This window comes from Centruroides vittatus, unplaced genomic scaffold, assembly GCF_030686945.1.
Source record: "Centruroides vittatus isolate TY-2023 unplaced genomic scaffold, ASM3068694v2 contig_680, whole genome shotgun sequence".
NCBI lineage: Eukaryota > Metazoa > Arthropoda > Arachnida > Scorpiones > Buthidae > Centruroides > Centruroides vittatus.
The window spans coordinates 3,702,345-3,727,266 of record NW_027122427.1 but is presented as its reverse complement, the minus strand read 5'-3'; the positions used below and the strand labels follow the sequence as shown (position 1 = coordinate 3,727,266).

At 30.9% G+C, this 24,922-nt stretch overlaps 1 protein-coding gene across 3 annotated transcripts in view; it reads right to left on the bottom strand.

Annotated features, from left to right (window-relative positions):
- Nucleotides 1–24,922, bottom strand: part of Not1 (CCR4-NOT transcription complex subunit 1) — a 124,722-nt gene that overhangs the window by 80,476 nt on the left and 19,324 nt on the right. For all 3 annotated transcript variants that reach the window (XM_067276294.1, XM_067276295.1, XM_067276296.1), the window contains exons 3-7: nt 19,535–19,633; nt 9,518–9,698; nt 5,584–5,730; nt 976–1,085; nt 500–555 (exon numbers count right to left, since the gene is read on the bottom strand). In XM_067276294.1, the coding sequence (XP_067132395.1) occupies nt 500–555; nt 976–1,085; nt 5,584–5,730; nt 9,518–9,698; nt 19,535–19,633 (593 nt within the window). The remainder of the gene's footprint in view (nt 1–499; nt 556–975; nt 1,086–5,583; nt 5,731–9,517; nt 9,699–19,534; nt 19,634–24,922) is intronic.

The following is a 24,922-nucleotide window of genomic DNA, read 5'->3' as shown; positions in this document are numbered from 1 at the left end:
TGTCAAAAGGTAAAAGTGTTGTTTTTGAAAACATTACATTATTAAATTCTTTAAGAATTTGAGAAAATTTATTTTTTCTATTATAGAAATCATTGAAATTAAATAACAAATAATTCTATAACTTAATTTTATTTATTCATAAATTATTTATCACTACAACAAGATTTTTTTTACTTGGAAAAAAGTTGTATGATAATGAAAATAATTTATGAGAAAAATAATTTATGATTTATGAAACATCTGAAAATCAAAACTATTTGATTCTTTGATAATAAATATTAGATAAAAATATATTCCAAATAATATTTTTTTTAAATCTCATAGCAGATGGCACTACACACAATTTTAAGTTTCAGCCATATTCTTGATGTTTTTCACAATTAGTAGTGTTTCATTAGATTTCATATGTAAATATGATTTAAATACTATCTTGTAATATATATTACATTGTAGAAATTTGTTGAAAAGATGAATAAAAAATGTAATAATACAACATTACCTTGCTGTGAAGCCATAACCTATTTCTCTAATAAGTTCTGATATTGAACCTTCAACCTGAAAAATAAAATAATTGTATTTATTAATAGTTAAAATAGGATATAATAATCTATTAAAATAATATTAATTTTTTAAACAATGTTAAAGGAAATTATTGTTAAGCAATAGCACATTCTGATAAAATATTACTAAATATAGTTATCTCACCAAATGCCAACACTTATCACCATTTCACAAAAATTTTTATTTTGGATTATATATTCATAATCAAAATACAATTTGCAATAAAAAAAACTTATTTAAATATTTAATTTCCAATACCAAATCTTAAAATGCTTTAATTAAAATAGTTGAATTAAACATCTACATTAATCTTTCTCAAAATATAATGCAAACTATTAGCAGGAAGAAAATAATTGTTTTGTATAACAGGAAAAAATTCATAAACAGCATAGTTATAAAAAATTAAAAACTTACTGTTTTAGACATAGAAGAAGAATCTGAACCTAATGTATCCATTATTGTATCGAGTTTGTATTGATAGAGTACAGGAGCCAAAACAACAGGTACTCTGTCACGAGGAAAATCTATTTAAAAAATTCAAAATTATATGATTAAATATAACCACAACAATAATAAACACTCCAAATTAAACACAAAAAATAATAATGACTTAAAGTAAAAAACAGATAAAAAATATATATACCCAAACTTTTACTTTAAACAATTCATTCTCAAAATTCATATTATTTTAGCAATAGTTTATATGTTCAATCAATTATAATTACAGTAGAGCGTCGTTTATCCGAAAGCTGGTTAACCGAAACGTCGGTTAACCAAAAGCTTTCCAGTCAGACTGTGTCGTGCTGAATCGAACATTTTTGATACTAGATTAACTTCTAAAGTATAATTTTTTTTTGTTTTTATATTTTTCAATATATTTATTTTGTTCGTACAAAATAAAGAAATAATTTTTAACAATACAATAGCCTCGATTATTATTATTATAAAAATTTTTGTTAGGCTTAAAATCAACAAAAATTCAACACGAAGCGACACGCAACGGAGAAAAATTTCAACATCAGATAGGTTAATATATTTTTTTGTACATAATCGGTTATCCGAACAACCCCAGTCCCCAATTGATTCGGATAAACAACGCTCTACTGTATTCTGTAATTTTATATAGTTTACTGTAATAAAATAAATCTTTTAATATTATCTTCAAAACACCTTTGTGATGTGTCTTTTCTTATTCATGTCTACAACAATATGTCCAAACTGGAGCATATTAATCAATGTACCATGTAGCTTTAAACCAGTGGGTTTTAACCTATTTGAAGTCATGAAACACTTTTGACTATAAGAAAACTTGCAGAACAACAAAATCACTAAGGTTATAAAATAACAAAAAATGCATGAATTGCCTTTTATTAAAAAATACAGATTACAGAATACATAAAAAGTAAAAAGACATTAATTTAAAAAATTGCATTTGTAAAAACTAACGAAAATAACTCTTTTATAAAAATGGAACTTCTTTAAATCAATTATAATGCAATACATCAGCTTGTCATTTTTTTGCAGATTTTATCAATATCAGATCTAATATGCAATATAGCTACCCTCACTCTATTGCCTAAGTTAGTCAGTCTTTATATTAGTAAGTCTTGTTTTTGAGTTTTTATATTAATGAATGTAAAATCTGAGCTCTCACAAATATTATGTTGAGAACTGTAACAAAAGTTTTAGTGCCCTTATGCAGAGAGCTGGTTATTTGGATTGGAAAAACCGAAAATTCATCAAGTTATTTCAAAGAATTTCATATTTAATGTACCAGCCTTTGACAAGATAACTAATTATTCTTCTTGTATCAAAAATTCCCACTCTATGTATAAACCATGCCAAATGGCTTTCATATCTGGTCATAATGTTCTACATTTAAGGAAGGAAAGTAACTTGCAATCTTTTCTTCCAATAGTGTTATATGTTCTGTTTTAGAAATATTCCCTTGACATTTTTATTATGAAGTGAAGGAAAAAACAGTATTATATTTTTTCTGATATGCAATTTTTCCCGAGAGATACTTTTTCTGAAATGTTTATTGTCAATGTGTGTCAAAATATTTTCATTTTTTCTTTGGATATTTGTATTAATGCAATTCAAGTAATTAAAAATATCAGATACATATGTCATTTTAGCACATCCAATATTATTTTATAAAGACATCTTATAAAAGCATTTGTACAGTACTTTCATTTTGGAAAAAAGCCAATAATTCATTCTTAATTTTTAAAAATGGACATTTCACTTTATTGCTGAAGAACCATATTACTTCCACGTGAAAAAGCACAGATTCATAGATATAGCTTTCATATTTATTCAAATTTTTTAAAAAAGCATGTTTTTAATGACCTTGACTTGATATAATTTAGCATATTTACAACTTTGTCTAGTGTAGATTTTTAACATTACCATAATGTTTTTGAAACTAGGACTATCTATGCAAAGAGCATTACTTAGATATATCATCTGCGTTTCTTGTCTTTGCAAAGTAATACAGGTAGTTCACTGCAAAATGCAAGCTGCACTATGATGTACTTGTGTCGATGCTTGAATATTAATTAAGTGCACCTTGTCTGCATTGTAAACTGTAAATTTACATAAAAGTACTCAAGCATCAACACATAAACCTTTATAATGCAGCCTTTTAATTCAATTATCTAATGTTTTCAGCCATTTTGAAAGGCCTTCGTCAGGAACATTACAATCAAATGATTCTGATTTTTAAATAAAGATTTGTTCTGGAACATTTCAAATTATATGTCTGATGCACAGGTTTGTATATAAATAAATATAATCTATATTGGTACTTGTACCAAGATACACAAAAAATATACATACATATAAAATACATGAATGAATAACTAGCTAAAATAAAATAAGTAACTAAATATGTATAAAAAATACAAAAAATGTGTAACACAATTGCTCAAATAGAGAAGAACACCAAAGTGCCTGCTTCTTTAATTGCTTGTCCCTTTATTTTATAATATAATATTCAAATTACACTAGCTCTCCAAGCTGCTGAGATTTTACTGGACTCCTATGTAGTATAGCTCTTTTTGTCGCCAAATACTACGCACAGACAAGGAAGACATAGACCAGAGCTTGATTCCAGGGGTATATAGAATACAAGTACAAAAAGAAAGGCGACAAAAAGAGATATACTATATCAAAGCCACAGGGAGATCTTTAAAAGAAAGACTAAAAGAGCACAAAAGGAATGTGGAATGAGCAACCAGTCACTGCACTAGCAACATATGTTATAGCAGACCCGACAGAAGTCACCGTGGATTGGCAAAGAGCTAAAATAATACAAAATATCCAGGACAAGAGGCACTTGAAATATGTGGAAGCATGGCAGATATATAAGACATACCAAGAAGAATTAGCAATAAATTTTAGAGTGTCCAGTAAAATCTCAGCAGCTTGGAGAGCTAGCGTAATTTGAATATTATATTATAAAATAAAGGGACAAGCAATTAAAGAAGCAGGCACTTTGGTGTTCTTCTCTATTTGAGCAATTGTGTTACACATTTTTTTGTATTTTTTATACATATTTAGTTACACTCAAACCTGTTTTTGTGCAGTCTTTTTTGTGCGATTTTTTATACGTGCAATGTGTTTTGTGCAATTATTTTTGTGCAGTATACCAATTTGATTGAAATTCATATACCGCACACAAAAAAATCACACAAAAGAAATCGCACAAAAATAGACCGCACAAAAATAGGTTTGAGTGTACTTATTTTATTTTAGCTAGTTATTCATTCATGTATTTTATATGTGTGTATATTTTTTGTGTATCTTGGTACAAGTACCATTATAGATTGTATTTATTTATATACCAGCCTGCACATCAGACATATAATTTGAAATGTTCCAGAACAAATCTTTATTTAAAAATCAGAATCATTTGATTGTAATGTTCCTGACAAAGGCCTTTCAAAATGGCTGAAAACATTAGATAATTGAATTAAAAGGCTGCATTATAAAGGTTTGTGTGTTGATGCTTGAATATTAATTAAGTGCAGTTAAAGAAGAATGTTACATAAAAGTTTGTATAATCATAATTTCAGCTAGTATGCCACTTTCTTATTTTTGCAGAACACTAGTGTTCCAAAGAGCACTGGTTAAGAACCACTACTTTAAACTATCTTCAACAAGCAAATTTCTATTCTGAATTTTAATAGACTTTAGATGAAATGCTTGAATACTATCAATTTTAACTTATTGATATAATTTCTTAGAAGGAGTTGGATGTGTCCAAAATGAGAACCATGTTTCTTAATTTTTCAATGAACTTTAATTCTGAAACAGCATATAATCTAACTTCTGTCTGTGCTTTTTGCAATTTCTCCCTGATAAAAAAATGCCTCCTCAATTTTAATAACAAAATCATTTATTCCAAATAAATCTAAGAAAATCTTCAGAAATAAATTCTGCAATGCTTATAATGATTTAATAGAAAATTATAATTAAAATGTTTTATTTTTAAAAATAATATAAAGTCTAAAATATACTTAAAATTCTCTTTTAAACTAACAAGTTAAAATTACTATTTTTTGCCAGACTTCGAAGAAACTCAAGAAACAGAAATGGAAAAAATTGAAGTTAATAATCACTTCTTACTTTATTTGAACTTTTCATCACCATATGCATTTCGCTTTTTCAGCCTTATCAGTGGTTGAAAAAGCGAATTGAGTGCGAGTGGTCATTAAGCAGATAGGTCGTAAAGTGAGGAGTACCTGTATTATATTTAAAACCTGTATTCAATGCTGAAAGATAAAGCTAAGTAAAAAAAATATTTCATTGCTTAATGAAATATTTGGTAACTTCAGATGACAGTATTTTTCTCTATTGTTATGCAATTCAATAATTGCATCTTTATTTTTTCTCTCAATTTTTTTTTAAATTGAAAATTTTTATAATCTAAATAAAATTTGGATTATTTTTATATACTAATTGTTATTTAAAAGTGATATAACTACTATAATAAGTCTTGAAAAACCTATTACATACCTTTTCTTAATGTATTTAAAAATGCTTCTTTTTGTTCTATGCCAATACCAAATTGATCTTTGGGACCTTGAAGCAAATGAGTAAGCAAAAAATGAAGCACTTCAGGAGGACAATCGTTGAGTCCGCCTTCTTGAACTGGTCCAGAATCTTTGAAAATAAAATAAAATTATTCTATGAAAGTAATAAATTATATAATAATAATTAATCATTTAAAGTTTTGTAATTATGAATATATTTAATAATTTTTTTAAAATTGCAAATTTTTATAATCTAAATAAAAATTATAAATTACTAAAAATTGTTAAAATCAAGAAATATTTGCAAATAAAATAAAACTGCTAGTTTACATAAATATAAAAATATATATATATAAGGATTCATAATTATAATAAATCATTTGAAGCATATAATTCTAGTAAATATTCTATTAAAAATTTTTAAAGAAGTTATTATTGAATAGGTTCCAATGTTCAAAATTCAGTAAGTCATGTTAATAAGTCAGCAGATTATTAATGTTTTTAATCTAATAATAAACAAGGAACCACTTATATATAATTTTAAAAATGTACTTTATGAAATTTTTATATCTTGTATAAAAAGAGAGAAGCTTAAAATAAAAATATATAAATTTATACACATTCATGCTGGATATGAAATTAGCTCATTAGCTTACAACTTTTAGACAAAAAATAGTAATACACTTAATTTTAGAAATTGTCATCATAATATAATGTGCTGAATATTCAACTAATTGCAATATTAAATATAACGACTCAAGGCTGCATGCAAAAAGTAATTTATAGATGAAAAATTATCTTCAAATAAAAACAAAGTATAAAAATCAATTTAGATTAATGTCATAATGTTCCACTATGCACTTACAATTATTATACAAATGTTACTGAAAGTTTTTAATTTGAAATTGTTTCAGTATATACTTTTTTGAAAATTAGTTTTTAGGTAATTTAAATAATTTGCTACAGATTTTAGTTAATTTTGATTTGTTAATCAAAATTATATTTTAAATACAATTTTGAGGTGCATATCTATATATATAATCAAGACAAGTTAATAATAATAATAATAATAATAATAATAATAATAATAATAATAATAATAATAATAATCAGCGCAGAGCCCAAACAGTTAGGAGTTGAAAGTTGAAATTTGGTATACAGTTAGGGCACATCACGAGAATGCACACTAAGAAGGGATTTTTTGAAATTCCTCCCCACGGGGGAGAGGGACAGGATTAAGTTTTAACACTTCCATCAACAATGGAAGTGTTACGTAACAATGGAATTGTTAAGAGAAAGCGACGTGCAAGACGCAGATGCAGTTTTTTTCGTTTTTGCAGGAAATCGAACATATTTTTAGACCCATCTAAAAATTCTCTAATTAGTATGGAAACAGGGGAACCCAATTCTTGCATTCCATGAAAACAGGTAAGGTTGACTATAATCTTATTCTTCACTATCATTAATTTTGCTCGAGCAACGCCGGGCCCACCCACTAGTAATATAATAAAATAAACAGAGAGATATAATAGCTTTCTAGTAATTGACTGGCCTATAACTAACAATAACAGGATACTGATTAATATTAAAAACATTAGATATTTAAAAAAATTTCTTTTAAAAAATAGCAACAAATTGAACCATAAAACCAATTACAAGATAATCTACTGCAAATTCTAATGTTTTCAATCTTCACAGGCGATCTTCCTCAACATTCTTTGAATTGGAATGCAGAAATGGAACATTTTAGGAATTATTTTAAAAATGTATAAACAAGAATTTTAACTAATTCTCTTAAAAAATTTTTTAAATAATTTAAATCAATTAAATCTCTTCAAAATAATTTTTTCAATTAAACTGTTCCCTTTGGTATAAGGATTGCCAGGCATAAGATACTTGTCCTTCCTCTTTGAAATTAATGCAATAGCTGCTCTTGTCAGATTTGAATATTTTGAGAGCTTCCAGTGTCCTTATTTGATTGTCATGCTTAGATAGTCATATGATGGTAGCCTGGTCTAGATGGGCTTGAATGTCATCTGCGGCATTCAATAGTTTAAATAAATGGAACGTGTTCCACTTCTCAGAGAAGCGGAAGACGTTCCATTTATTTAAACTATTTGATTATCGAATCCGGTTCCAGCAAAAAAATTGGTCTGAGGAAGAGCCCAAGACGAGCAACGAAAATGTTGCCATTTTGAAAATATTTCACGCCAGTTATCGGTTATAGAAGGTATATTTAATTTTGTTTATACAAGCCGGTGTGGGAGAAGCGTTAGTTAGAAACAAAAGGTTTCTAAATTTTAATATAGAAACAAAGGTTTCTAAAAAATATATTATTAAAGAATAACTATTAAAATTTATACCTATATACATACTGCTTTAATTAAAATATAGGAATAAAATATTTTTTTTTGGTTAATTTACCGTCTTTAGGCTTAATGGAAGAAAAAAAAAATCAGTTTAGCCAGTTCATATTTCACACAATGTTATAAAGCTTTTTTTTTTTTTTTTTTTTTTTGGAATTTAAAACTTATTTTCCTTAACATTCTTTTGCAAGTACAGTAGAGAGTCGTTAATCAGAATTGCCAGTAATTGGCACGATTTTCAGTCGGACTGTGTCGTGCTGAATCAAACGTTTTTGATACTAAATTTACTTCTAAAGTATAATTTTCATGTTTTTATATTCTTCAATATATTTATTTTGTTTGTACAAAATGCAGAAATAATTTTTAACGATACGATAGCCTCGATTATTATTATAAAAATTTTCGTTAGGCTTAAAATCGACGAAAATTCAACACGAAGAGACACGCAACGGAGAAAAATTTGAACATCGGACAGGTTAATATATTTTTTCGTACATAATTCGTAATCGGAACAAATGACTAATCTGAACCACCCCAGTCCCCAATTGATTCCGATTTTTGACTCTCTACTGTAATACGAAACCATATACGAACTTCAACATCAGCCCAGCAATGAAAGTAATAGAAGTTCAAACATTTTTGATCAACTCCACAGACGTTTGTCAGAAATAGATAAGATCCAAGCTGGAATGCTTGAATTTTGCAACAATGTTCAAAGAACAGATGCAAAATTTAAGTTGTAAACATCCATTCATCAAACAGTAAATTTAAAACAAAATGTCCAGAGAACCATTGCAAATTAAATGCACATTCATCAAACTAGAGTTTAAAAATCAGAAATTACGGATGACCAACATTTAAAGAGAAAGATTGTGGAATGCTTGCCACACTCATGAGATCAATCTTTTCTCCTTGTTGTTGATGCACATACCTGTTGTATTTGCCTTAAAAATTTCAAGGGCTTACAGATCCTTTAGATTTTTTTCCGAGATGATCCTTCTCAACATAATCGCTGTTGTAACAAAGGCTTCATCTGATGCACAGATGAAAAGAGAGGTGATGGTTTTCCTGTGATTGATGTCATACTTATGCTCTTTCTTAACATTTCATTCTAAATTTACGATTCAACAAGTGCACATTTACAACTCATATTTTGCAGCTTTGAACATTCAATTATAGAATTTGAACATTCCAGCTTGGATCTGAGCTATTCCTGATGGAGGTCTGTGAAGTTGACCAAAAATGTTTGAACTTCCATTACTTTCATTTCTGGACTGACATTGAGATCCATATGTAATATGTATTTATAGTGTCCAGTTCTAACATTAGAGTTGTTTTTAAAAAAAATAATAAACACACACACAGATTTAACAAATATCTTTCCTGCTATCAGTCCATCAAAGTGAAGATGTGTTATACACAATTCTTGTGTATTACACTATTAACAACTATTAATTTTGATAAAAAATAAAGTTCATATAGTTGATCTAGTATTATATGGTAGTTCATATAGTTCTTAACTGGTTTTTTGACATTAATTTTAGGACTTACCTGAATCAATATATGCTCTTAAAAGATCTGGAAGCTTTTGCTTAACAAATTGTACTGCGTGAAGTCTCAATTCTGAATTAGATGAATATAACAACGCAATACCAAATACAACTTCTTGAATACGATTTAACTTCAATACTTTACTTAATTGTGAAAGAAGTTGAGATGATGGTTTTAGGCTCTGAAATATATTAATTTTTATTAAAAATAAAAATAACAACATAAATGAATAAAAAAATATAACTAATATTTATGTTAAATAGATATTTTCAATTAATTATTATAATTATATAATAATGGATATTAGAAAATAATCAATTTAAAACTAAACATTAGAAAAACATTTTGTATTTTAATGTTTACAGTACTGTATGTTTACAAAATAACAAAATAAAATTCACTTTGACAAAACAATTTTTCATAGCAAATAATCTTCACTACATATTCTGAATTGATTATTTCAGCAATACAATCATACATTTCAATTAAACTACGAGTTATTAAATTTAATTACATATAACAGAAAATTTCGCAAAATATCTAGTTTGCCAAGAATTTTCTGTTGATTCTTTTTACAAATGCTAAACTCAAAGCACAGTTTCTTTTAGCTGTAATTGATACACAAAAATGCACCCAATTCTGTTTTTACACAAACTTTTTTTTACGTGTCTTTGATTTAACACAACACAGTCTGGAAAATAAATTTAATTCTCTTTTTACATAATTTGTTTTAATTTAACAAATTTAACATTATTATATAACATATAAATTTGCCTTGCTAAAAATCTTCCATTTAATTTTAATTCTAAGAAAACATATTCATACTTACTTTTCTAGAAACAGATATTTTCTACAAATATTCTTAGAATTTGCACTGAAATAAATGTTAAGATTTGACTGTTTTTATGACTTATTTGAAACTGTATGGCAATAGTCAGTCTTTCATTCTGACTTTATCCCAGAACTGAAGCAGTCAGAAAAAAATCTAATTTGAAGTTTAATGGTTTATTTGTATGATTGCATTTCTTTCAATTTATTTCAATACAGAATAGTTTTTAAATCTCACAAATTATTAGGTTATAATATTGATTAATCCAGTAAGTTTAGAAAACTAAACAACATATTATTATTTTTCAATTCCCAAAGTAATAGTTTTTGAGAATAGAGAACAAAATAGTTTTTGTAATGCCATTAAAAGCAAGAGATATTTATTTATGGTATTTAACTGAAAAAGTCAAGTAAAAAATAAAATTTGTGCAAATAATATATATTAAATTTTGTCAATAAACAAGTTACAATGGTCCCTCTTATGGTCCCATTAATCACAATGCCAGCTGGGGACTTCTATGCCCACCATGACCTGAGGTTATACATGCCTACAACTCCACAACTGTGAAAGGTTATATCTAAATTTAAATACATCTGGAAGTGATGGCTTGCTCAGAGTCTGGGTGGTGCAACTGCCAAGCACACCACATGGCAAGCGAAGGTTGTGGATTCAATTGTGAGTCAGTTCTTTTCTTCCGGACAATTCTAAATTATTTAATAATTAAAATTATAATTATTTAGTTAAGAGATGGCACCTAACGTCTATCTCTAGTACATTTCTAGTTAATACTCTTCTAGCACCAAGGGGATGAAGATCCGGGACTACTCAGAGGTATTGCCTGGGTGTGAATTGAAGAGAAAAGTAATATTTAGAGAAGAGGCAAAGGTGAAGTATAAAGAAAGATAAGAAAGGGGATGAAGGAGGAAGGCTCATGGGCATCAGCATCATTTTATTTATCAAAACCAACAAAATGTAACAAAAGATTGAGTACAGAGTGGTAACATAAATACAAAATTTGTGTACAGAGCCCACTACCTCTTGTGGGTACAAATAAACAGGAAACAAACAGTGTATATAAATGTTGATCATCAATAAGGAAGTTATACAAACTTAAACAACTTCTAAGAGACATAAAACTCACCCACACCACTGTCTCTGGGTATGGAAAACAACTATGTACAGCTATATAGAATACAGACTTTTGTCCAGACCAAGCTTCTGGACAGAAAATAGACATATGTTCACCAAAATCACAGGTACCAATTTGCCAGTGTGGTTATTTGACAGAGTATATTGATCTGAATAACAAAGTTTACAAGTACAAACAGTTATATACAGTATTTACAACTCAGCCAATTGCCAAGCTTCTGGACAGAAAATAGACTTTTGCCCCTTTAGACTTGTGGGTACAGGGTAACATGTTTGGCTATTTAACAGAGAATACCAATTCCAAATAACAAAGTGTAAGAGTAGAAACAGTTATATACAGTATTTACATTACACTTGCCAAGTTGCAAAACAAGAGAGAGCATATACCCACTTCAACCTGTGGGTACAGGGAATTGGGTATGAATATTATACAGAGTTGGCAATTGCTGACAGTTAGGCATAGAAATTTACATACATCTACCACACCTTGTAAGACAGAGTAACTACTATTGTAGACACATGTTCAGCTCCACAATTGATCATAACAGTTATTGTGTCACCATGAGTCATTATCCAGTGCCTTTGTCATGTCCAGGAAAGTTTATCAAGCTATTAAATATTTCTTTATTAGTGATTATTTTATCCATTTCACATGGCATCCATCATATTTTATTCCATTCTATTTTAGGCCTTGTGGAAGCACAATCCTTATCAAGGCTTCCCTTTGGTTGGTGAATTTGTTGCAATTAAATACATAATGTTCAGCATCTTGGATGGAGGTGTTATCACAGGCACAAAACGGGGCATCTCTATACCCAAAATGATGAAGGTATGCCTCGAAATTCCTGTGATTAGTCAAAAGTTGAGTGGTGTAAAAGGTATTAAGATAGACCGGTGATGCAGAAATGTTTTAACACGAGTCTGGTCTCAATGCTTGGTATGAAGGAAAATGTTGTTCTCCCAGTGTTACCATTTTCCCACTCTTTCTGTCATAGTCTGCTGTCACTTTGACTAATTTCTTGATTTGGGTATAAGGGATGTCAATGAACTCTGGAGACATTGTTGGACATTTCTGTTTGTGAAATAGTCCACTGCTTTAGATATAGCATAAAGTTCTGCCTGTGACACTGCGGTGAAGTTTTCAAGTCTATATAGCCCATTGTAAATATTGGTTTCATCAATTTATTTTTCATAACTACAATTGCAGCCCTTATGTTCTCATTTTGTTTTGACCCGTCTGTACAGAGTGCGTGAAAAGTTCTGTCAATTTTTTGAAATACTTCAACAGAATAAAAATACTGTACAAATAAATAAATTTACAAAACTAAACAAACAATAAGTTTTATTTAAAGAATAACAATAACAATAAGAAAAAAATTTACAACAAATGCTCAAAATTGCCTCCTTTGGCTTCAATGCACTTACGTAGTCGCTTGCGAAAAGTTCCAACGATGATCGTGCATTCTTCCACTGAAATTTTGCCCAGGCATGTGTCAACACTGCTTTCAGCTGGTCCATGGTGGTGCATTGTGTTCCAGAGATTTTTTGCTTCAGGATCGACCACACCAAGTAGTCCAGCAGATTAAGATCCGGCAAGTTAGGCGGCCAAACGTCTTTGTCACAAAAGCCCAGAAACAGCTCTTCACAGATGGTACTAGTTGATCAGGCCAAATGCGCTGGTGCCCAGCCTTGCTGAAGTGTGAATCCTTCTGGGCCGAAGTGCTGCGATGCCCACGGCTCCAATATGTCATGTAGGACCCATTGCTGGTAGATGGCAGCATTGATTTTGACATTCCGCTTGATGAAGACCAGCAGCGTCTTCTCAGTGGCACAGATGACAGCCCACACCATGATTGAGGCCGGAAAATAATTGCAACCAATGGTTTTTGCAGCAGCAGTCTTCTGTTGACCCTTCTTGAGCAGCTGTCGATGGTTTTGGTGGTTTTGAAGCGGCTCGAGGGTGAAAATCTTCTCGTCGATGAAGAGCACAGTGTTCAAGCGACCAGTGCCGACCAGCCGACATATTCGGCTAGCTTTCTCGAGCCTCTTCGCCTTTGTCGCTTCATTTAAGAAGTGGACGCAGGCGATCTTGTAGCTGTGAAATCCCAACTTTCTCTTGACAATATTACAGACTTGCTCCTTGGCCGTTTTGCACCTGGACACCTCTGGATTGTGACAAATCCGGCATCGCACCTTGTTGATGTTCTCCGGAGTGGTCGCGGTGGTTGGACGACCGCTCCAAGGATGGTCCACAGTCCTTCCAGTCTCCTTGAAACGTTTCACAATCCTGTAGACAGTCCTCTGTTGGAAACCAGTCGCGCAAACAATGTCGGCTGTCTTTATTCCCAACTTGTGCAACTCGACAACAATGATATGTTCATTTTCACGAGACATAACGTTAGCACAATTTAGCACAAACGACACAAAAATGATCAGAGCACTTTCTTGATCAAAACTGCACATACAATCCAATAAAATCATTAAAAATAACAAAAAATGCAATGACAAATGCCAAAAAAAAACACAAAAATAAAATTGACAGAACTTTTCACACACCCTGTATATATCGTGTAATTCAGGTAGAGCCTCTCCTGGGCATTTAATATTGCAATGTCCAACACTTTTGCTGAATGCATGTTATAGATCTGTTTAGGTTGTGGCCATACTTTAATCAGCTGTTCTAGGAGTGAGGTATCCATATTGGGTAGTAGGCCGATCCTAATATATTGCACCATTTCATCATCTGGCTGGTATGTCACTCTATTCTTGTTTATGTGCCACTTCCACATCTCTTCTCTTGCTCTTAGTAGCTCTTAGCCCATAATGGGTTCAGCTTAGTCCTGAACCCATTATCCAACATGTTAAACAACATGCAATATGGTTACAATAAGGACATGAAAAAATGACACAGTTTACACTGTCACACTTCATGTACATGGATAACATAAAACTTTATGCATCCACACAAAAACAACTTCATCAATTCCTACAAATCACACATTCATACACCAAGGACATACAAGTGGCGTTTGGCCTAGACAAATGCAAAACACTTCACATAGAAAAAGGAATCCTGAAAAAAGAAGATTTTGCACTTAGAAATGGAGATGTCGTTGAATTTATGGAAGAGGGCGAGTTCTACAAGTATTTAGGATTCCAACAGGCCAAACTAACAGAACATGCACAAATAGAGCAAAGATTAATTAAAGAATACCAAAGTAGGTTAAATGCTATTCTCAGAACAGAGTTAAATGCAAAACACACAGTTAAAGCAATGAACATGTATGTCATCCCAGTAATCACATATTCTTTTGGAGTTATACATTGGACTCACACAGATCTTGAGCAACTCCAAAGGAAAACAAGAACAACACTCACTAAGTACAAACAACATCACCCTAAATCCACCACAGAAAGATTAACCTTCCACGTAAAGATGGCAGACATGGCCTGATTGACATAGTTAACCTTCACTACAAACAAATACAGTCACTGCAAGAGTTTTTCCACAGAAAACAAGAAACATCACAGTTACATAAGGCAGTAACTCTAGCAGACTCAAATAACACACCATTAAACTTACACTCACATCATATGGACACAACACAACATATAAAAAGCATAGACACCATTAAGCAATCGTGGGCTCGAAAGGCACTCCATGGCAGGCATCCTTACGATCTGGCCCATGATTTTGTTGACAAAACTGCATCAAACAGCTGGTTAGCTCAGGGATGCCTCTTTGGGGAGACGGAAAGATTCATGATTGCCATACAAGATCAGGTCAATAATAACTAAAAACTACAGAAAACACACACTCAGAGATACAACACTCACAAATGACACATGCAGAAAATGTCACATCATGCCAGAAACTATACAACACATCACTTCTGGTTGCAAGCTCTTGGCACAGACAGATTATTTACACAGACATAATCAAGTAGCAAATATAATACACCAAGAGCTTGCAAGGAAACACAAATTAGTAGACATCCACGAACCATATTAGAAATACATTCCACAGACAGTATTGGAAAACAACACACACAAAATGTACTACGACAGAGCCATAATCACAGATAAAACAATTTACCACAACAGACCAGACATCATATTCATTGACAAACACAATAAAATCACATACATAAAGACAAATCCATTCCAAACACTCACAATACACAAAATACATGCACTGAAAACATTAGCAAGTACATAGAACTCGCCCAGGAAATAAGGCATCTGTGGAGGATGGATAAAGTGCTTATTGTACCTGTTGTTCTCTCCTCTACAGGTGATACCACACACATTACACAAAAGCCTGGGAACATTACAATTGAATAGAAATACATACATCACACTTCAAAAGGCCACTATATATTGAATACATGCCACATTGTTAGGAAATTCCTGAATACTGACACTGACACAATTATTTAATTTTAGTTTTGTTTTGGTTGCTATGCCTTGAGTCTGGTCCGGCATAGTACACAGCCACCGGTGTCAACTGAGTATAACCCACTAACCCCAACGTAATAATGATAATAATAAGTGCAGAGCCGAAACGGTTAGGAGTTGAAAGTTGAAATTTAGTACACAGTTAAGGTACGTCACAAGATTGTATACTAAGAAGGAATTTTTCAAAATTCCCATCATGGGGGAGAGATTGTTAACAATGGAAAACAAAAGAAAGCAATGTGCAAGATTTAGAGTGTTGGACAAAAAAAGAAAATAAGAGAAGCATCACAAAAATTTAAAGAAAAGAATCCTGAAGCAAACAAGAGCTGTAAACACTGGGGGATGAAAAAAGTGTATTCGTTAACAATGGAAGTATTAAGAGAAAGCAATGTGCAAGATTTATAGGCACAAATGCAGTTTTTTGCATTTTTGCGGGAAATCAAACATATTTTTAGACCCACCTCAAAATTAATCTAATTAGTCTAGAAACAGGGGACGTAATTCTTGCATTCTGTGAAAACAGGTAAGATTAGCTATAATGTAATAATCTTAATCTTCACTATGATTACATTTTGCCTGAGCAACACCGGACTTATATGCTAGTACACAATAATTGAAGTCGTGTCTGTGTACGAGTATAATGTGAAAATGGCTGAACCGATTTCTATGAAACTTCGTACATATATATTCAGCAGAGTATACATCATTTTACTGAGTTTAGCCAGGTACCTCATCTAGTTAATAAAAAACGCAGATTTTATTTTTTATTAGAAAATATATCATTAATTTGTTGGGATAGGAATCCCATTCCGGCTGCTAAGTCTTCTCCAGGACAGGGGTAATTCCCTAAGTATAATAATAAAACAAAATATAATTCTTTAAGTACAGAGTACCTAATAATATTTACTACATAGTATATAAACTGTATTGATAAAATGTATGCAAGTTTAGTTTCATAACAAATACATAATACATAAAAAACTTCAAGATTGTTGATTTCCCACTTCTTCATTTGCAAATCGGTCAATCACTTTCTCCAAATCAAGATGACAAACTATTGTTTTTTCAATTGATATAGTAGCCGGAGCTAAGATGGTGTTGTGACATGCTGCTTCTTAAATAAGTTTAGATTAATTTTAGTACTGAAAAACTTCGTTCTGTTGTCTCTGTCGTCGCCCATAAAGTTAAAAAAATGAGGAATGCTGCAATAATGTTGGAGAACCTCCTTGAGACTGCAGTGTTCGGCAATTTGGCTTATAGAAGTAGTTTCTTTTACCTCACTATAAAAACACATTTTAAATCAAAGTAATTGAGGTCCAAAACTAGGTGAAATGTCAAAGGGATATGCCGACTGTAAAAATTCTGATCTTTCCAGGTTATTTTTATCAGATGACGCAACAAGATATGTGAGTGATAAGCACTTAAAAAGTGTATATAATTGTCAGATAGATTCAAATCTAATAGTTAATTGATTTATTATTAAATCCAAAAGTTTTTTTACAAATTTTTTTATTTTACGAGTTTACAAGTTTTTATTTTGCCATTTATAACTTGGCACCCTCATGATTCATGCACCTGGAGCAGTTGGAGCAAACTGCTCCACGGTAGCTATACCTCTGATCTGATCAACTTTTATGAGTTAAAAGTACCAACAATCTATTAATACTTCACATCTCTGTTCCTCTGTAATAGCTTAATAAGCTACCATAATAAAATTAAGCTGCAAAACATACTTATATTTATTTATTGAACAGTAATTAGCATTCCAGATTATTTCCTTTTGGTAAATGCACTAACATAAATTAAACGATACCATTTATTTCTTTTGTTGCACAAATCATAAACTTTGCTCTTCTTTGGCTCACTCATTTTGCACTTAACTGAAATTGCTTAAAGTGCAACAAAATAATTACTAAAATCACATAACCTAGCAATGACCATCAACACAAAAAGCAATTCTCTGTATTCATCACATTATCTTATAGACTGTTACTGACTTGTAGTGAATAGTTTAAAAATTTCTCTGTAAAAAATGTTGATTTAATACCCCATACCAAAATTATATCATTTTTCACATTTTAGTAGGGCCATACTTTCTGTGATCAACTAAAAATGACACACTGATCAACTTTTTGACCACCCCTGGTATATAATTTTCCACTAAACAAAATATAATTATCAAATTATTAAATTAGATGATTATTAGTGATGGGACAATACCAAAATTTCTCCCAATTCTGTCGAAAACACCCAATTCCAATACAATTCCTGATTCCAATTCTTTTGAATAGTTTCTAAAGTTTATTTTTGTTTAGAAAAATGAATGATTTACATTATAAGCATGGTATATTCATTAATTAATAAATATCAAGCTTAAGAATGGAAAACAATTAGAAAGTCCAGAATCAATCTTTTGAAAGAAACCTGAAAATTCTCAATTTATATGATGATATGTATGTTCTTATTGTGTACTAAAAACAAATTTATAATCTTATTTCAAATAAAGTTAATATTGCAACACTACCCCAAAGAAATTACAACTAACTAATGCTCTTTTATTCAAAGAACTATCCCATCATATCACTTAGGGTTGCCATCTTTAGAAAACTGCTTCCTTGGTCAATGCAATGACCAGGGAAGGAGATAAGTAAAAGAGATGATAAACTTCTTTTTTATGCTTCTTATAATCAGCATACCTCATAAATGCTTTAATTTCAATGCAATTAACACTAAATGAGGTATGTCAAATGATGAAAACAACCAAACAAATATCATCATCATCATGAGTCAACCAAGTTTTGAGCCAGGTATTCCTAAATGGACAATTGTGTAAGCTTTTTTCAAGAAAGAAGAATGAAATGAATGCCTAGACCAATTCATCTTGAAAAATCAATTTTTAAAGCTCAAAACAGCAGTAAATTTAACAAGAATAATTATTTTTACTTATAATTGCACGAATCACATTTGTTATGATTCATAGTATCATCTGTGAATCATGACAAAAACACTTCTATATAAGCCAAAACTAATTTAGCTTGAATATCTTAAATACTTTTTTCAGCAACACTTTAATTTCTTTAAACGAACATTTACCCCTTTTCATAGGTCTGCATCAGGTTTAACAAGACGGTTCAAACTAAGACAGTTTGAATCTTCCTTAAGATCACCTTATCTCCCCTAAAATGGAGACATTACTGAGTGCAATCTCTCATCACTGACTACACGAAAGAAAAGTCCACCACAACAGATGTCACCTCATGTATGAACGTCATATGCTGCATGCTTTGTTGACACGAAAGCTTCCAATAAACTAATACTTAATTGTTAATATTGTAATTTAAAAAATTTTTAATCTTTGATTGAAACAAATAATTAATTTTCTTGTTAAATGTTGAAAAATAATTTTAAGAATCGAAAAATGTAACAAGATTTGTTCAATTCTGATTCCTGAAAAATGCCTGATTTTTCTGATTCCTAATTCCAATTAATTGTCTCATCACTAATGATTATAATTACATTTAATGGTTAATTTAAAAATTAAGACCCACAGAAGTTGTCTGAATTTTTTTACAAAAGCTCACCTTTTGATGATTAAGTGGATTGTCGATGGCGTAACAAAACACAGATATAAAATTTGGCTTGCTTATTAAAGTCGCACACTCCTGAATCAAATACTGTGTCTAAAATAAAATTAAAACAGAATATTATAAGTCTTTATAATAAAAGAAAAAATTTCAACCAAAAATAAAACATTAACAATTTCAGAAATTCAAACTTTTTAATATAAAATTTGATTTCTACAGTTAATAATTTTCTACTTTTTAACTCAAAATAATTTTGTTAATTTCAAAAATACTTTTTAATTGACTTAATATCATCATTATACATATAATTGAAGCGTGCAATGCCATAAGGTTGTAAATGCCATTTTTCTCAAAATTCGTTTTATTGAAGAAATGAATTTTAAATGCATTGTTTTTTCCTACAAAAAAATATTGTGGCGATTGTGGCGCTCTAAGTAGCTATATTTTGAAGATGACATTATGTGCAAGCCATAACGTTTTAAGCGCCAAAGCGCAAGCCACGTGACTATTGGTGCGTAAAATGTTACGGTTTACTTTTACATCATTTTGTTATTCCAATTTGTAATGCAGTGAGTTTTTTACGAGTGAAATGAATTCCTTAAAGTATGAAATACCTAAAAGAAGAAAGAAATGTGCAGAAAAATGGAAGAAGAACATTCGAAAGAAACAAAAAAATAGTGGCTTAGAGTACATTTCTCCCATATCACAGAAAGTTAATCCGAGAAAGGATCCACCAACAGGGGTAAGTAAAAGACTTAATACTTCAAAAATATAGACGTAGATTTGAGATTTGCAAGATATGGATAGTTATTGTGTCTATGCATGGGTGAACAACTTGTATATGACTGTTTCCAACAAGTTTGTCAAACTTTTTGTTTACGTTACAGGTGACATGCAAGTGTTCCTTCGCTTGCAAAAACGTAACGTTGGCTTACCGTCAGGAACTCTTCCAACAATTTTATGAACTGGCTGACTACAATAAGCAACAGAGTTATCTTCAAAGACTTGTTCATCCCCAGATGATAAAAAGGAGACGATATGGGAAGTACCACCATCCTTCTGGAAGTAGAAGGCAACACTCTTTCAGTTATCATTTGCTTCTTCCCGGTGGAAGTGAAATAAGAGTTTGTCTTAAGACTTTGTGTAATACATTCGGGGTTACTGCAAGAAGAATTCAGTTGATTAGAGAAAAGATTTTGGAAGGAAAAATGGATGCTACTGATCAAAGAGGAGGCCAGCGAAAATGTACTGAAAAGCAGTTGTGGACGGAAAAAATAATTGAGCACATTAAGAGTTTTCCAAGTGAAGAAAGTCATTATGCTCAAGCCAAAAGTACAGATAAAATGTACTTATCACCTGATCTCAATGTTAGCAGAATGTATAGAGCCTTCCTTGAGAAATATTGTCAACAGTATGCTGGGAGCAAAGCCCCAGTTACTCGACAATGGTACAATGAAATTTTCCTGACCAAATTTAATCTGTCTTTTCAAAGACCTCGCATGGACACTTGCTCAACTTGTGACCGCCTTGATGTACGAATAAAAGTTGGTGATGCATCAGCAAAAACAGAACTGGAATTACATCATTACAGAGCTGAAGTAACCACAAAAGACATGTCTGATGACACAAAAAATGCTAAAACCTCAGATTCGTATGTTATATCTTTTGACTTGCAGCAGCAAATGTATATACCACAATTAACACACACTGAAATGTATTATGCTCAACAATTGGCATGCTACAACCTTGGAATTCACGATTCAATTAAAGAGAAAGGATGCATGTGTTTGTGGAGTGAGAATTTTGGAGGAAGAGGGTCTTTGGAAATATCATCCTGTATATACCATTATATTACTACTGAGGCTGCTATTGGTGACCGAAAGAAGCTGACTTTGTGGACAGACAATGGTGTTGGTCAAAACAAAAATCAATACGTGATAGCCATGTATCTGGTGTTATTGGCCAATAATGTATTTTCAGAGATAACACATAAATACCCTGTAAAGGGTCACACATTTCTCAGCTGTGATCGAGACTTTGCTCTAATTGAAAAACGGAGGAAAAAATGCAAAGCCTACACACTAAAGGATCTTGTGGACATCATTAAAAGTGCAGGGACCAAAAACCCTTTTACCTGCATCGTATTTGAGAAATTTCATGACTTTAAATCGATTGCCCACGCATTTTTGAATACAAAAGACCTGGGAATCTCAACAGCATCCCAAATTAGACTCTCATCAAATAACTTTGGTAAAGTTATGATTGCTAAAGATGGAGGTAAAGCAGCAAGATGGTGCACTGGGCTTAATGTGCTGAAAGATGGAGTTAGCATTGATGATTTCAAAAATCTTCCACTTCCTCTTGCTCGCTCCCATTTTGGGATTCCTCAAAAGAAGAAACCTGACATTGGTAAAATGATACCATTTTTAAATCCAATAGCACAAACCTATTTCAAGGAGATGCTAGCAGAACCGGATAACTAAATGCCAGTTTATTAATAGTTAACCTGTCACTTTATTATTTGATATTTCAAAATGATATTTGGACTTCCATTAATCTTTCAAATTTGAAGTTTTTAAATACGTTTTAACTTTTATTACACTAAATTAATACCTTATTGATAAAGATTACAGCCCAGTTCAAGTCATTAATAGATTATTGTCAGTTTTTAATGTTAAAATTGATATTGAATTTGTAAATTGTGTTTAATAATTTAAATGTAAGTTTTTGGTATTCAAAACTGTTTTTCAGCTGTAGAAACATTAATTTTATGACTGCAATCGTTTTTGGCATTTACAACTTTATGCACTTGCACAATTTTGGCATTTACAACGTTATGGCTCTAACCCGGTTTTTAAACTTTTTTTGTTTCCTTACTATTATTCGTAGGTGTTTGAAATTAAACCCAATGTTTTATTCCAAACTATAAATTGTTAAAATAATTTTTCTAGCATTTGATTAAAGTTTGTTCATTAGAAAAAGTGTTTTTTCTCTCTCCTGAAAAATTTGTTTTTTGGCATTTACAACCTTATGGCATTGCACGCTTCAATTATTGATAATAAACAACAAATTATTAATACAGTCAAACCTGTTTTTATGCGCTCTTTTTATGTGCGATTTTTATTTGTGCGATTTTTTTATGCGAATTTTTAATTTGTGCGGTATAGTTGGCGACTAGTCTCGTGCGATTCGTCATGTCTTACGTTGACTTATTATAGCTAAATAAACTTATTATAGCATAAATGCACTTATTATAGTAATATTATTGCATGAATATGCGAAAAATGAAATAATTTACTTTTTAAGTCAACAAAACACCACCTGGACAAAAATATGTAAAACAGACGATAGACCAGACAATGCAGTCAAGTGCTGACATCTGTTGTCAATAAATTCTATTTCGTACGGTTTTGAGTTATTTTCTATGTGAGACTTTTTTTATGCGGTCCCTGTTGACCGCATAAAAAAAATATTTTTTAATTGTGTCGCGAAAACTATTATTTACAGCCATTCGTGAAGTTTTGTGAGATTTTTTTTATGCGTTTTTTTTTGATGCGGTCCCTATCCCCCGCATAAAAACAGGTTTGACTGTATTTTGTATTTTTCTATATATATTTCTTAGAATTTAAAGACAAAAGTTATCTACAATACAAAAGAATAGTTTATTTATTAATAAGGTCTTCTGAAACTACAGTAGAACTCCTGATTATCTAGAGCAAGGGTCAGCAACCTTTTTCTTACTAAGGACACAATAAAAATTTTAAAAACTAGCCAAGGTGCATAGCTTAATTTTTGAAAAAATCCCAATGTTGTAATAAATAAATAAAATACAGTGAAACCTGCTAATGTGACCATTGAAAGGACCAGCTCAAAAAGGTCACCTTAGGGTCGAGTTACATACAACAGTGACATGCCAGCACAGTGGCCGTTTGGAACAGTAATATCGATAAATATCACACACAGCCAATCAGAGTTTCATCTACAACACGTGATCTGTATTCTGTCAATCATACAAGTGTTGTAGATGAAACTCTAATTGGCTGTGTGTGACATTTATCGATGCTTATTGCACTGTTCCGGCACGTCACTGTTGTGTGTAACTCAACCCTTATGCAGGTGGTCACATTAGCATGTTTCACTGTAATTATGTTTTGAAATATGTATATTTATACAAAATAAAAATTACACATGCTTGTAATAACTAAAAAATGAAAATTTAAAGTATGTATCTAAAATAATACATTATCAAATTAAATAAAATTATATATATAAAAAAGTATACATATTGGTGCTTGCATGTCTATGGTTCTAGAGTAGTGATTCTCAACCACTGTGACGCCACTACAAATACCCATACATAAGCGAGTAGTTCAATTAGTTCTACCTTCCTAGGGCACATTTGGGAATAGTAATAGATGTTGGTGGTAACTGCTGGTAGTTACCAATACATTTAGAAAACGTGACCTAATTAACCAAGCATTTAAAAATCACTATTATGACGTCACCAGTTGTCCTGTGGTACTTACCGAAGTAACTGTGTGTGCCGCCAAATTTTTAAATTATTAAAAGTATACCATGAGCAAAAAAAAGTTGAGAATCACTGTTCTAGAGAGTGCATCTGAAATGTGCTGCATTGCTGACCTAATCAATGCTACCTCAGATAACTCAAACTGTGGATAAAACAGACTGCCATGACCATTTTGGATTTAAAAATTATAAATATAAAAGGTTTATATGATATATCTCTTTTTTCTCTCTTTTTATTCCTTAGTGAATTTAATCATGTATAAAAACAACATTTTTACATCATTTTTACATACAGCTAATACTTGTACAGTACAATAGTTTTAAAAATAAAAATATGTATAATTGTATTTGTATATTGTAAATATGTATAATACAATAGTTACATTTTAATATGAATGATATGTCTCATATTAAAGCTAAATGATAAAAGATAAATCATTTTTTAACATTTTGGACTTTATTTTATGAATTTCAGTATAAGAAAACCAGTGTATTCACATACAGATTTGTCTCAGATAATGCAGACTCTTGGTCAATCAGGCAGGGTTCTACAGAACATTTTAACTAAGTAATTTTGAATAGACAATTAAGCTAATAAATTTGTATTTCAACATTATTATATAGTGGGAAAAACATAACAAAAAAAATCTATTACATAATCCATAGCATAATATGCTATGGATAACAATATTCAGATATTAAGTTCATATCAATGAGTTTTGTTAACTTGTCCGACTCCTACTAAACCCACTTGAAGAAATTAATAAAATCACTAAAAGAGAATCTACCATTTCAATGATAATCTTTACAATTTTGACTAATTTGATCTATTCAATTCTTACCAATGTTGAAAAACTT